We start from the raw sequence: 12,878 nt of genomic DNA on the forward strand, positions 1-12,878 counted from the left end.
ATACTGGCGGGACTGGCCCGCTCTGGCAGGGCCAGTGTTCCCAAGAGCTGTTCATTGCCAATGCGGGGGCAGCTGCCTAGCACGTTAATGGGCCGAGGGAGATCGGTTCTCGTGTGCCTGGCAGTCGCGTCCCCATTGCAGAAAGGTTGTGCCGGGTGGCCTGGTGGGTGAGACTCGGGAGACCTACCCTCTAGTCCTAGCTCTGCCACTGACCAGCTGTGGGACCTTGGGCAAGTCACTTTCCCCCTCGGGGCCTCGGTTTCCCTTCTCGCCTTTGTCCATTTCGATGGGGCATTCTAGGGTCTCTAGGCAAATAACATACGAATGAACGCTGCCAGCTGCGAGAAAGGAGAGAGACAACCTGAGCACCGGGCACAGATTTGCCGGGCTCACGGTCAAGTCCTCTGCTGCTGACCCGCCTCCTTCTTCTAAGGGAACAGCCTGTGTGTCCAGGCCAGCCAGGACTCCTGGGTCCCGTTCTGTTGTTGAAATAGCCCTCGAGCGCAGCGTGTTACAGCCCCGCTCCGTCCTCTCTTGCTCTTCCCACAGTACATCCAGGCAGAGCCTCCCACCAACAAGTCCCTTTCCAGCCTGGTGGTGCAGCTGCTGCAGTTCCAGGAGGAGGTTTTCGGCAAACATGTCAGCAACGCCCCGCTCACCAAGCTGCCGGTGAGTGCTGCGACCCGGCCGAGCCGTACTGGGCAAAGAGGGACGGCCCTTAACGGAGCAACCCGTCTGCTCGCACACCCAGAGGGGAGCGGCCTGGGCAAGATACCACACGGGTTGGTGATGGGGGATTTCTGCGTCTGAAATCCACCCCAGCCAAGACCATGCTCCCCGCGACGCAGGTCCCAGGGAGGTGCTGCCTTTCCTGTTACCCAGCAGGAGGTGCTGGGATGGGGGCTGGATTGTCAGCGGGCCTTGGAAGTGCCACTTGTGGCTCCGAGAGAGACAGCTTGTGCCCTTTAACCCCTTGCCGGCCGGCCGCCGTCTTCTCCGTCGGCTCAGCCTCTCTCCCGTCCTCCCCTGTCCTTCTATTGCAGATAAAATGCTTCTTGGATTTCAAAGCAGGAGGATCCCTGTGCCACATCCTCGCTGCAGCCTATAAATTCAAGAGTGACCAAGGATGGTGAGCTGCCCTCTTCCCTGCCCGCTTGTCTCCCGGCTCGCTCAGGGTGGGGGGCGGGCAGGTCCCCCCCCAGGCTCCCCGCATACCAGCAGATGCACTTTGCTGGGGGCAGTGCTGCCCATGGCTCGCAGACCTGCATTGTGGACCTTCAAGGGCCGTAGAGGGGCCAGACTTTGTTCTTGTGAACCTGGGGTTCAAACCAGCCTGGACGGGGTCTATGGGAGGGGGTGCAGCTCTTGGCTCCCAGTGCCGATCCTGGTGGGGGGCATGGATTTGGGGAGGGGATTCAGTAACGAGCCGTGATGCATGGTGCCCCCCTGGCGTCTGACTGAAGGAACGAGTCTCCATGGAGGGGGCGGTTTGGCTGGCCGGCCCCTAGCAGTGGGGTGGGTGCAATAGGACCCAGTCCAGTGCCCACCCACAGGAAGCAGGTGTCAGGCCGTGCTCGCAGACAAGGGCCCCTGTGGATCCAGCGCCCGCAGCCAGCGGGCAGTGCCCTGCCCCCCTTCCAGGGAGCAAAGAGCCCTCCCATGACACCGCCACGTGGCTTGGGCTCAGGTGTTGCATCCAGGTAGGATGTCATCGCTCCGGGCCAAGGCAGGGTTGGAAGGGTGGCTGATCCAGGAGGCGTGAGCTGTGGCTTTCATGAGAGTCGCTCTTTTCTTCCAATAAGGCGGCGTTTCGATTTCCAGAACCCTTCGCGAATGGATCGCAACGTGGAGATGTTCATGACCATCGAGAAATCCTTGGTGCAGGTAACCGGCCTGGTCGCCCCCCTCCCCTCCATTCGAGTTGCTCCTTGTCCCCCAGCCCCGCCTGGCCCTCACTGCTCCGCTTCCCTCTTCCTCCTGCAGAACAACTGCCTGGCCCGGCCTAACATCTTTCTGCACCAGGAGATCGAACCCAAGCTGCTGGGCAAGCTGAAGGACATTATCAAGCGGCACCAGGTAGGTGGGAGCCCGTGGGGTTAGTTCCATGCCAGCTGGCACGTCGCGGGCGCACCTGCCTCGTCCGCCCGGGGATGGGCATCTCCCGGCTCCAAGGTGCCAGGCCCAGCTTCCGCCGTTTGCCCAGTGCCTCTGACGCGCTCCTTTGATCTCCTTGCAGGGGACGGTCACTGAGGATCGGAACAACGCTTCCCATGTTGTCTGCCCGGTCCCCGGCAACCTGGAGGAGGGTGAGGCGGCAGCACGGGGGAGTCTGGGTCTAATCCGGCTCCCATTGGCTTCTTTGGGGCCTGGCTCGGGCCGTGTGGGTGTCAGAGGCTAGCACCGATAGCTCAGCGTGAACCTGCGTTCCGGGTCGGAGGGGCTCCGTCTGCAGGGGGCAGCTGCCTAACTCTGGGGCACAAAGCAGGGTTGGACCCGCTGCCAGGCTGCATGCAGGGAACGGCCCCTACGGGGAGGGGAACGACCTAGAGACCTGCAGGAAAAGGGCTGGTGAACCGCGAAGCCAGTAGCTTGTGCTCGCAAGGGAAGAGTAGCTGGGCTGATCCGGTGAGTGGGAGCAGATGGTTCTTTAATGGCAGCTCTCTCCCCTCAGTGTTGGCACTGAACGAAGTGCCCTAGCGGGGTGCCAGGGGGTCCATGCTGCTAGAGACGCCATCTCCCGGAGGAGATGACAGACGTGGGCTGGCCACGCCTGGTCCCTGAGGATCCGAGGTGTAGGGTCTGGGTGGGCGATTCAGTTCTGCCTCCGTGAATTGCCCCGGCACTTTCCATTGGCTACAGGACCCTGCTTTTCGCTTCCTGTCCTAAAAAGTGCCTGGCACCGCTGCCTGGAGCTGGTGGGGAAGGTGGCTGCTGTGGGCTGGCGGGCAGGTGTGTCTAGATGAACGAGAGAAGACTGAAGTCTTAGAATGATTATACAGGAGTTGGTAGCATCCAGGAGGTGTCGATTTGGTGCCGGAGCTGCGCCCCCGGGCTGCCCCTGGGACCCCAGAGGTCCCTCTGTGTCTCACCCCGCCACTCACTCCCCTCTGTGTCTCTCGTAGAAGAATGGGTTCGACCTGTCATGAAGAGAGACAAGCAGGTCCTTCTGCACTGGGGCTACTTCCCGGACAGGTGAGTGGGAGACGAAAGGGAGTGGGCCCCAGGCCTTGTGGCGCTGGGTCCACCTTCAAGAAACCCCGTCAGCCTGTCTGCAGCCCCGGGATGCAGAACTGGGTTTGCATGTTCATTTCAAGCCCTTCAATCTTTGTGTGGCCCCCTTCCTCGCCCCTGCGGTCGGCCACGGGAGCCCCCCGAGGTGCTGATCAGCTGCCCTGCGCCATCGTGCTGGGGGGCAGTGTGGGGAGCTGCCTGCGAACCCCTCCAGCGCTTGGGCCAGGCCTGCCAAGGGGATGTGCGTGGGCTGGGGGTGACACGCAGCCTCCCCCCGACTCCCTGTGTTCCTCCCCCACAGCTACGACACCTGGATCCCCGCAAGTGAAATCGAAGCTTCTGTCGAGGACGCGCCCACCCCGGAGAAGCCCCGGAAGGTAACGGGGCTCCCTTGGCTGGGACTTGTGTAAACGGAGCTGGGGCTGGCTCGGGGCTGGCCTCGGGGGGCCAGTGGGCTCTGAGTTCTCACTGTTGACATCAGCAGATTCCTGCACACACCTGTGCTCTTAGCGCGTTCGGGCTGGTTGCTCTGCCTTGGCCTCCTGACGGAACCTCGTTAACCCTCCCCCAATTCATGTGCAGTCGATTCGGGGTGTCTTAATCGCCCCATCCCCCGAATGCATGGGATCTCCACCAAGCTTCCCCATGGCACCATTCGGTGCCCCCCCAGAACCGGGCCCTTTCTGCCCCTGCAGGTCCACGCCAAGTGGATCCTTGACACGGACACCTTCAACGAGTGGATGAACGAGGAAGACTACGAGGTGACCGACGAGAAGAGCCCCGTTTCCCGCAGGAAGAAAATCTCCGCCAAAACGCTCACTGACGAAGTAAGATCCTAGCTGGGTTCTGTTCCCAGCTCTGGGAGGGGAGAGGGGGCTAGTGCAGTGGCTCTCAACCTTTTCAGTCGACTGTCCTCCTTTCAGAGTCTGATTTGTCTTGCGGACCCCAAGTTTTGCCTCCCTTAAAGACGACTTGCTTACAAAATCGGACAAAAAACTACAAAAGTGTGTCAGCCGCACTGTTACCGAACAATGCCATATACTTCTAAAATAAATCGACTGGAATATAAATCTTGTACTGACATTTCAGTGTGCGGTATACAGAGCAGTCTAAACAAGTCATTGTCTGTATGGAACTGTAGTTTGTTCTGACTTCGCTAGGGCTTTTTCTGTCGCCTGTTGTAAAACAAGGCAAATATCTAGATGAGTTGACGTCCCCCCTGGAAGACCTCTCGTACCCCCAGGGGTACACGTACCCTGGTTGAGAACCACTGCTCTATTGGAAAGAGTAGACAGCTGGTGTAAGGACTCCTGGGTTCTGTTCCTGTTACTGAGTCAGTATGTAGATTTGGACATCTCCCCAGTATATGCTCTACTAGGCCTGAATGTAAGTACAGTAACTCCTCACTTAAATGTTGTAGTTCTGTTCCTGAAAAATGCAACTTTAAGTTAAACAACGTTAAACGAATCCAATTGTCCCATAAGATTTAATGTAAATGCAGGGGGTTAGGTTCCAAGGAAATGTTTTTGGGGCAGACGAAAGGCATTATACTGTATATTGTACAGTACTGTACTGTTCTGTGGTTGGGAAGTGCCCCTGGCTTACCCCACACAGGCACAGCCTGCTGCAGGCAAGGACACTAGGAAGCAGCTTTCCCGGAGAACAGGCTCGGATTTTGCCGGGAATGCTCCAGGCCCGCCTCTTCCTGTCCCCGCTTCACCTCCTCCCCAGAGCACGCCACATCCCTCCCCCCCAAAGGCCTAAGCGCCGCTAAACAGCTGTTTGGCGGCGCGTAGGACTTTCTGGGAGGGAGGGGGAGGAGCGGAGACGCAGCGCATCCCTGCTCCTGCCCCTCCCTCCCAGAAAGTCCTAAGCGGGAAGCGCTGGGAGGGAGGGGAGGAGGCGGAGAAGCGGAACTTGTGCAATGCTCCCTTGTAAAGTCGCTGCTCTTCCACAGAATCTTACAAGCAGGCAGCCAAACGACGTTCTAAGGGAGCATTGCACAACTTTAAACGAGCATGTTCCCTAATTGAGCAGGGATGTAACATTGAAACAACGTTAAGTGGGACAAGGTTAAATGAGGAGTTACTGTACAAAGAGTGCCGGCCCTGCTTACAGGCTGGGGGTTCTCTCCTGGGAACCAGTGACTCTGAAAAAGAGATGTGGGGGGTCTTGGTGGATAATCAGCTGAACGTGAGCTCCCAGTCAAGGGGCCAAAAGGGGTGATGCGATCCTGAGATGCATGAATGGGATCTCGAGTAGGGACAGAGGGGTTCTTTTCCCTCTGTATCTGGCCCTGGTGTGGCCGCTGCTGGAATCCCGTGTCCAGTTCTGGGGTCCACCATTCTAGAAGGATGTTGCCAAAATTGCGGAGGGCTCTGAGAAGAGCCACGAGAATGGTTTAAAGGGTTAGAAAACCTGCCTTGTAGTGAGAGACCCAAGGAGCTCCATCTATTCAGCTTAGCAAAGAGACGGTTCAGAGGTGACTTGCTCCTGGTCTGTACGTACCTGCGTGGGGAGGAACTGTTGGATAACGGGCTCGTTGGTCGAGCAGAGAGAGGGCTCACGCATTCCGATGGCTGGAAGGGGCAGTAGCCAGTTCAGGCTGGAAATAAGGCACTAGATGATCACAGTGATCCCTTCCGGCCTTGGAATCTATGAATCACTCCAGTCTGTGCCTCGGTTTCTCCACCCGTGGGAGGGAGGCAGCCGCTGCCTGCATCCCGGGACACGTGCTAGACTTTGCCAGCCATTGGGGGCCCTGGGGTGTGGTCCCTCCTTGCAAAGCCAGGCCAGGGCAAATAAACGGGTGGGGGAAGGGTAGCTGGAGCCAGGCCGCCCTCTGGCCAGAGCGGCGTGTGGATGAGCTTCTCTGCCCCCCCAGGTGAACAGCCCCGACTCGGACCGGCGCGACAAGAAGGGTGGGAACTACAAAAAGAGAAAGCGCTCACCCTCGCCGTCCCCGACTCCAGAGGCCAAGAAGAAGAACGCCAAGAAAGGGTGAGGCCGGTGCCGGCCCCCCCTTGGGGATTCTGCCGGGGTGGGACTGGGTGCGTGGCCAGTGTCCTCGTATCTGGAGCTGGGGCCGTCCTTGCTCCTGGCCCTGCCGGCAAAGGGGCCCTGGCAGCGCCTGCCCCGGGGCTGGTGAGCTTGGAGCGGGTGCGCCCCAGCAGGCCATCCGGTGCCCGCTGCAGCCGTCAGCAACGGGGCTTGTTGGGTTTCTCGTTCCCTGCAGCCCGTCGACCCCGTACACCAAGTCCAAGCGCGGGCACCGCGAGGAGGAACAGGAGGACCTGACGAAGGACATGGATGAGCCCTCCCCCGTCCCCAATGTGGAGGAGGTCACGCTGCCCAAAACAGGTCTGGGCAGCGGCCCCGCACGGAGCCCGACAGCGACCCCGGGGGGAGAGGCTGGGAGCGTCCCCACACAGCACGTGCTCCTGCCTCGCCCCTTACAGTCCCCCCTTTGGGGGGAGGTGGGACTGGAGTAAATGGGAGCGCCCCACAGTGCCCCCTGCTGGCTGAGGCTGGAATAGCTGGGACCCACAGCCAGGGCTCCTGTGTCACGCTGCTGGCAGAGGCTGAGGCTGGACTAGCCAGGAGCGTTTTCTGGCCGGGTCCAGGGCGAGTTGCTGAGCTGGGGAGGGTGGGCAGAGTGTCTCTCCGAGATTGGAGCCTCCCAGTAAAGCTTTTCCCCTTCTCCCTGGGACAGTGAACACTAAGAAGGACTCGGAGTCTGCACCCGTGAAGGGGGGCACCATGACCGACCTGGGTAAGGACCCCCCGAGCATCCTCACTTCTATTAGCAAGGAGACAGGGCCCCGGCTAGAGATGGGCCACTTCCGTCTGAAGCCCCTGGCAGACGCCCTGTGGTGAGCACGGAGGGATGCTCCCAGGCGCTTTTGGGCTTTTCTCGTTCCCTGCCCCGAGGGGTTAATTTTCCCCGGCAGTGGAGGCAGGCAGAATGAGCTCCATTCCGCGGCCTGGCTGTGTCTGTCCCCAGCCGGGCGCCGTAGGAGGGAGGCCGTGGTCCAGGGTGGGTACGTTTCTTTCCCCCGCTTGGCCCGGGCTCCCCTGATCTCTGTTCTGTCTGCCCTTCCCTTCCAGACGAGCAGGAGGATGAGAGCATGGAGACAGCCGGCAAGGTGAGACTGACGGGCGGGGCAGCAGCTTCACCCTCTCTGCTGCCCCCTTCTGCCCTCCTCCGTCCCGGCCACGCTTGGCCCTGGCGTACGCCGTAGCACCCGTCCCCTCCTCCGCTTTCAAACACCCCAGCCCCTGTCCTGGGAACAGCCTCCCGCTCCCCCTTCGAAACACCCCTCGCCCCCAGGCGATGTTGCTGGATCTGCCTGCGCCCCAGCGGTGGCACCGGGGGCTCTCCGGGTCCCTGCTGGGGCACCTGGGTCGCAAGGCGCCCCGCAGGGCTCTGGGACTCTCCGAGCGAGAGCCTGGTTCGGCTGAGTCTCCGAAGTCCCTTTGCCGGTGCCCTGCTAGGTGAGAGCTCCGCTCCCGGAACCCGGGGACCGCGCTGGGCTAGCCCTGGTGGAGTTGCTGCCGGGGCGGCAGGGCGGGGGCAAGCATGTGGGCCCCCTCCCCCCCCCCGCCCACCTGCGGCTGTCTGATTCCAGGATGAGGAGGAAAACAGTGCGGGGAACAAAGGGGAGCAGGCCAAGAACCCGGACCTGCACGAGGACAATGTGACGGAGCAGACTCACCATATTATCATCCCCAGCTACGCCGCCTGGTTCGACTACAACAGGTACCGGGGGAGGGGGGGTTCTCCCCGCCACCCCCTGTTCCGAGACGCGCGGCTCTAACGCCCCCGCTCTGTGCTTCTCCCGCAGCGTGCACGCCATCGAGCGCAGAGCCCTGCCCGAGTTCTTCAACGGCAAGAACAAATCCAAGACCCCCGAAATGTAAGGCTGCTCCCCCCCGCCCCATCCGTTAGCTCCCCCGCGCCGGTGCTTTGTGCGTGGCGCTGCCAGAGAGCAACGCTGAGGGATGGTCTATTGCGGGGAGAGGGGAGTAGCCCCAGGGCAGGGGTGGGTTTGATTTCTGGGGCTGTGGGAGCGAGGGGCTGAGCGTGCTGGCGCCGGATGGAGCATTGCAGGCTGGGATCCCCTGGCGTGAAACTTACCAGCCTGCTGTAGAAACTGGCGGGTGGGGAGAGAACTGGGACTTGCTTCTGTTCCCGGCTCTCGGAGCAGAGCGTGGTCTAGTGGTTAGAGCTGTGGGGGGTGGGGCTAAGGAGCCAGGACTCCTGGGTTCTGTTTGTTACTCCGGGGGTGGAGTGTGGTCTAGTGGTTAGAGCAGGGGGAAGGACTGGGAGCCAGGACTCCTGGGTTCTATTCTTTGTCACTAACTCACTGTGACCTTGGTTGAGTCACTTTGCCTTTGTGCCTCAGTTTCCTCCTCTGTTGAGTGGGGGGGATAGTGATGCTGACCAAGCATGTGAGTTTGAGACCCTGTCCCCGCCAGCGTAAAATCTGTTACTGAGCCCTATGGGTTCTGAATGCAGAGCGATGCCGGAGCTCCGACCCGCCCTGGCTCGTGCTAACCCTCCCCTCTCCCCAGATACCTGGCTTATCGCAACTTCATGATCGACACCTACCGGCTGAACCCCCAGGAGTACCTGACCTCCACCGCCTGCCGCCGGAACCTGGCCGGGGACGTCTGCGCCATCATGCGGTGGGTTGGGCAGCAGAGCGACCGCCAGACTGGCACGCACCAGGGCTGAGGTGTGGGGGTGGGGGTAGCGAGCTGGCCCCGGATCGAGCTCTGGTCTTCAGGGCTGACCGCCCGGCCCAGCCCCCGCCACACACAGGAGAGAGGCCCGGACAAAGTCGGGCTTCCGAGACATCCATCTCTCCCACCAGCACAACGCAGCCATGGGGCTGATCCGTGGGACTGGGGCTGCGTCTTACCCGCTGCTCTCTGCAGGGTCCACGCCTTCCTGGAGCAGTGGGGGCTGATCAACTACCAGGTGGACGCAGAGAGCCGGCCAACCCCCATGGGACCTCCCCCTACATCGCATTTCCATGTCCTGGCCGACACCCCCTCGGGACTGGTGCCGCTGCAGCCCAAGACGCCCCAGGTAGGGCGAGAAAACGAACGGGGTGAAATCAGCCCGGCCAGGGGGGTCTGGGCACCCTGCCCCTGGAATCTCTCCCCCTGTTGGCGGGGTTGGCTCATCCCTTCCTGCCCTTCCGCCCCCTCCCCCTCCCCCCCGGGGTCGGGGAGCCCAGTGCGCTGACCCCGTCACGTCTGGTTCTGCTGCTTTGCTCTGCTCAGGGCCTGCAGCCGGCTGGCCCCTCTGCGCGTGGGCGGGAGCGCCTCCCACTGGGGCAGGAGAGCGTTGATCTGTGGGATACGCTTCGCCCCTCCGTCCCTGTCTGAGCTGGGGAGCGGGCACGCTCACCGTGACCTTGTCTGGCCCCTCAGGGTCGCCAGAGCGACGGCGATGCGAAGGCCGGCCGCAAGAGCAAAGAAATCGAGGACCTAGTCCCGGAGGCGGTGAAAGCGAAGCCCGAGCTGGTAGGTGGGCTCCTGGGAATCGTCTCTGCAGCCTGCTCTGGGGGGAGAAGGCGAGTGGCCCACTGGGGGAGCTGGCAGGAGGCGCGTGGATTCCTCGCTGTGTCCTGGAGAGCTGCGGAACTCCCCGCCGCAGGTGGCTGCGGAGTTCAGCGGGGGCTAACAACGGTGGTGGGGAGGGTGGGGGTCATCAGGCTTCAGGGGCTGAGCTGCTAGGGGGTCAGGAAGGAATTTCTGCCCCTGGACAGCCCAGCAGGGGAAATGGGCGGGGGATATTTGCTTCTCTCTCGAAGCATTGGGCTGCTGCTGGGGTGGGATTGTAGACAAGTGGGTGACAGGACCTTCCAGTACCTAGAGCTGGAACCTCGATCAGAGCCCCCGACCCTGGGAGCAGCAGCAATACGGGGCAGAGGCAGGGAGCCTTGGCCCATGGGCCGAGCCATCGGGAGTCAGCTGCCAGGCGAGAGTGGGGGGGCCAGCAGTGGCTCACTGCCCCCTCCTCTCTCCGCAGCAGACCTCGGCCTCCCAGCAGATGCTCAGCTTCCCCGACAAGGGCAAGGAGAAGCCGACGGACCTGCAGAACTTCGGCCTGCGCACGGACATGTACACCAAAAAGAACGTCCCTTCCAAGGTGGGCAGCGGGCGGCTCCCTGCCCCCCCCGGGGCCTGGCGTCACGCCACCGTCGCCCGCTCTCACCCCCGCCATCTCCTCTCCCCGCAGAGCAAAGCCGCCGCCAGCGCCACTCGGGAGTGGACGGAGCAGGAAACGCTGCTGCTGCTGGAGGTGAGAGGGGAGGGCTCTCGGGGGGTCCCCACGGTGCTGGGCTGGCGCCAGCCCAGCCACCCCTCTGGCTCCCTGTCTCCCCCTCCCCCCGCAGGCCCTGGAGATGTACAAGGACGACTGGAACAAGGTGTCGGAGCACGTGGGCAGCCGCACGCAAGACGAGTGTATCCTCCACTTCCTGCGCCTGCCCATCGAGGACCCCTACCTGGAGGACTCGGAGGCGTCGCTCGGGCCCCTGGCCTACCAGCCCATCCCCTTCAGCCAGTCGGGCAACCCCGTCATGAGCACCGTGGCCTTCCTGGCATCCGTCGTGGACCCCCGTGTGGCCTCCGCGGCGGCCAAGTCCGCTCTCGGTAACGCCCCGTCCCCGCTCGGAACTCCAGTGCCCGGCCCGCTTAGCCAGGCGGCATGACCCAGTCCCGGGCAGTCTGATCACGTGAGAGTCTTGGAGCCACCCTCTCGGACCCAGGCCTGGCGGGCTCACCAGCCTGCGCCCAGCAGAGCTGTGCCCTGCCCCCGAGTTTCCCAGTCTCCTGCTCCTGGCGGTGCTGCAGACGCTGTCCCAGTCCCAAGGAGACGCTGGTGGGGCAGGGGGAATGTCCAGTCCATTATCCTGGCACCCGGCCCACTGGGCAGGTCACGTCTCCTTTGCCCGTCCCCTCCCCGGGGACCCCAGGGGGATGGATGGAGGGCAGTGCCCATCCCGCTCCAGTGATCTGACCCAGGGCTGTGCTCGGCAGAGGAGTTCTCCAAGATGAAGGAGGAGGTGCCCACGGCGCTGGTGGAAGCTCACGTCCGCAAGGTGGAGGAGGCGGCCAAGGTTACGGGCAAGGCCGACCCGGCCTTCGGGCTTGAGAGCAGCGGGATCGCGGGGACCACGTCCGACGAGCCGGAGAGAATAGGTGAGGGGGGCGAGCGAGGCTCCTTCCGCGCCTTGGCCCGTGAGGCGCCCGCCATCTCGCCTCCGTCGGACGCTGCTCCGGGCGCGGCGAGTAGGAAGGGTAATGAGCGAAGAGGGGACGAGCCACAGGAGACCAGAGCTGGCCTGGCCTCCGGTCTGGAGCTCACCCTCAATCGGCTGGCTCAGGGTAAGGGACCCCGTCGTCACCACCGCCTCCCTCCCATGTGCACGCGAGAACCCCAGCGGGACCCAGTGGCGGGGTCAGGATCCGGCCATGGGGCCTTTCCCCTCTAGGGGGCGCCAGCTCCAATCTGCCCCCGGGACGGGGGATGGGGACATGGGGCCTTTCCCCTCTCAGTGAGCTTGGCCCAGGATGGGGAATGGCTGGAAGCATCCCCGTCTGTGTCAGCAAGTCGCCTGACTCCGGCTTGCGCTCCGGGGCTCCAAGCAGCAGTGGAGACGTTCCCACGTGGGCCGGAGCTTGGTCTGTGAGCCCTGTCCCCTCGCTGGGTTTGGGGAGCCCGAGTGGAGTCTGCGCTGCTGGTTTTAGCCCCGGCGTGAGCCCAGCTGAGACTTGCTGCTGTGGAGTGCGGGGCGGCCTCTGTGAAATGAGTTGGCTGGGTCTCAGTCCAGTAGCATGGCTGAATGCAGCCCGGAGCTGTGCATCAGCGCCCCAGGCGGCCCCACGCCCTTTAGCGCATCCTCCCCCCTCCATCGTTGTGACTGTCATTGCTGGGGGGTGGGGGGAGCCCTGCGTTCACGCTCTGACCTGGCCGTCTCTGTCCGCCCCCCACACCCCAGAGGAGAGCGGTGCTGACGAGACGCGGGCCGACCCTCAGCCGGCGGAAGAGAAGAAGGAGCTGAAGGTACAGAGGGAGGGGAGGAGAAGCATGACCCCACCCTGCGCCTTTGGGGGGGAGCCCTGGGGGGTGTGGAGCTGGGGGGAGCGTGGGACGGGGCAGAGTGAACCACTGGGGGAACAGATCCCCCCACCCCTTCATGCCCAGTGGCCTCTCCGTACAGGGCTGGTCCTGTCTGGCCGGGGGGTGGCTGCACCCAGGAGGGCTGGGGCAGGGGGGAGCTCTCGTTCCAGCGGGGCAGATCGGAGGACTCTTTTTCCCAGGAGCCCCGGGAAGGAGGCGCGGAGGAGGAAGCGAAGGAGAAGCTGGGCGAAGCACCCAAGAAAGAGGAGGAGAAAGGCAAAGAGGGGGACAGCGAGAAGGAGTCGGAGAAGGGTGACGGTGACAGCATGGGTGAGCGCCGCACGGCCGGGGAGAGCAGGAGGCGAACGCGCCAGCGCCGGGGGCGGGTTCTGCCGAGCCAGCAGCCTCAGCTCAGGAGAGGCCAGTGCTGGAGGACCGGGGGGAGGGGGCTGCGAGTCGGGATTGAGGGGCACTGGCAGAGCGGGGGGAGGGGAGTTCGCATGTGGCC

The 12,878-nt window shown here is 63.0% G+C and overlaps 1 protein-coding gene across 1 annotated transcript in view; it reads left to right on the forward strand.

The window, feature by feature from the left end:
* Positions 1-489: 489 nt before the first annotated feature.
* The window catches only part of SMARCC2 (SWI/SNF related, matrix associated, actin dependent regulator of chromatin subfamily c member 2), a gene marked incomplete at its 5' end in the record, with an annotated part of 17,949 nt that continues 5,560 nt past the window's right edge, over positions 490-12,878 (forward strand). The window contains 23 exons of the mRNA XM_026659595.2: positions 490-669; positions 1,044-1,129; positions 1,803-1,884; positions 1,984-2,076; positions 2,237-2,306; positions 3,123-3,192; positions 3,533-3,608; positions 3,927-4,058; positions 6,116-6,231; positions 6,467-6,591; positions 6,944-7,003; positions 7,339-7,376; positions 7,860-7,990; positions 8,076-8,147; positions 8,806-8,919; positions 9,172-9,325; positions 9,673-9,765; positions 10,274-10,393; positions 10,484-10,546; positions 10,641-10,899; positions 11,287-11,634; positions 12,249-12,313; positions 12,571-12,756. Of these exons, the coding sequence (XP_026515380.1) occupies positions 490-669; positions 1,044-1,129; positions 1,803-1,884; positions 1,984-2,076; positions 2,237-2,306; positions 3,123-3,192; positions 3,533-3,608; positions 3,927-4,058; positions 6,116-6,231; positions 6,467-6,591; positions 6,944-7,003; positions 7,339-7,376; positions 7,860-7,990; positions 8,076-8,147; positions 8,806-8,919; positions 9,172-9,325; positions 9,673-9,765; positions 10,274-10,393; positions 10,484-10,546; positions 10,641-10,899; positions 11,287-11,634; positions 12,249-12,313; positions 12,571-12,756 (2,733 nt within the window). The remainder of the gene's footprint in view (positions 670-1,043; positions 1,130-1,802; positions 1,885-1,983; positions 2,077-2,236; positions 2,307-3,122; positions 3,193-3,532; positions 3,609-3,926; positions 4,059-6,115; positions 6,232-6,466; positions 6,592-6,943; positions 7,004-7,338; positions 7,377-7,859; positions 7,991-8,075; positions 8,148-8,805; positions 8,920-9,171; positions 9,326-9,672; positions 9,766-10,273; positions 10,394-10,483; positions 10,547-10,640; positions 10,900-11,286; positions 11,635-12,248; positions 12,314-12,570; positions 12,757-12,878) is intronic.

Source organism: Terrapene carolina, unplaced genomic scaffold, assembly GCF_002925995.2.
Source record: "Terrapene carolina triunguis isolate 2854851 unplaced genomic scaffold, T_m_triunguis-2.0 Scaffold641, whole genome shotgun sequence".
Lineage (NCBI taxonomy): Eukaryota > Metazoa > Chordata > Testudines > Emydidae > Terrapene > Terrapene triunguis.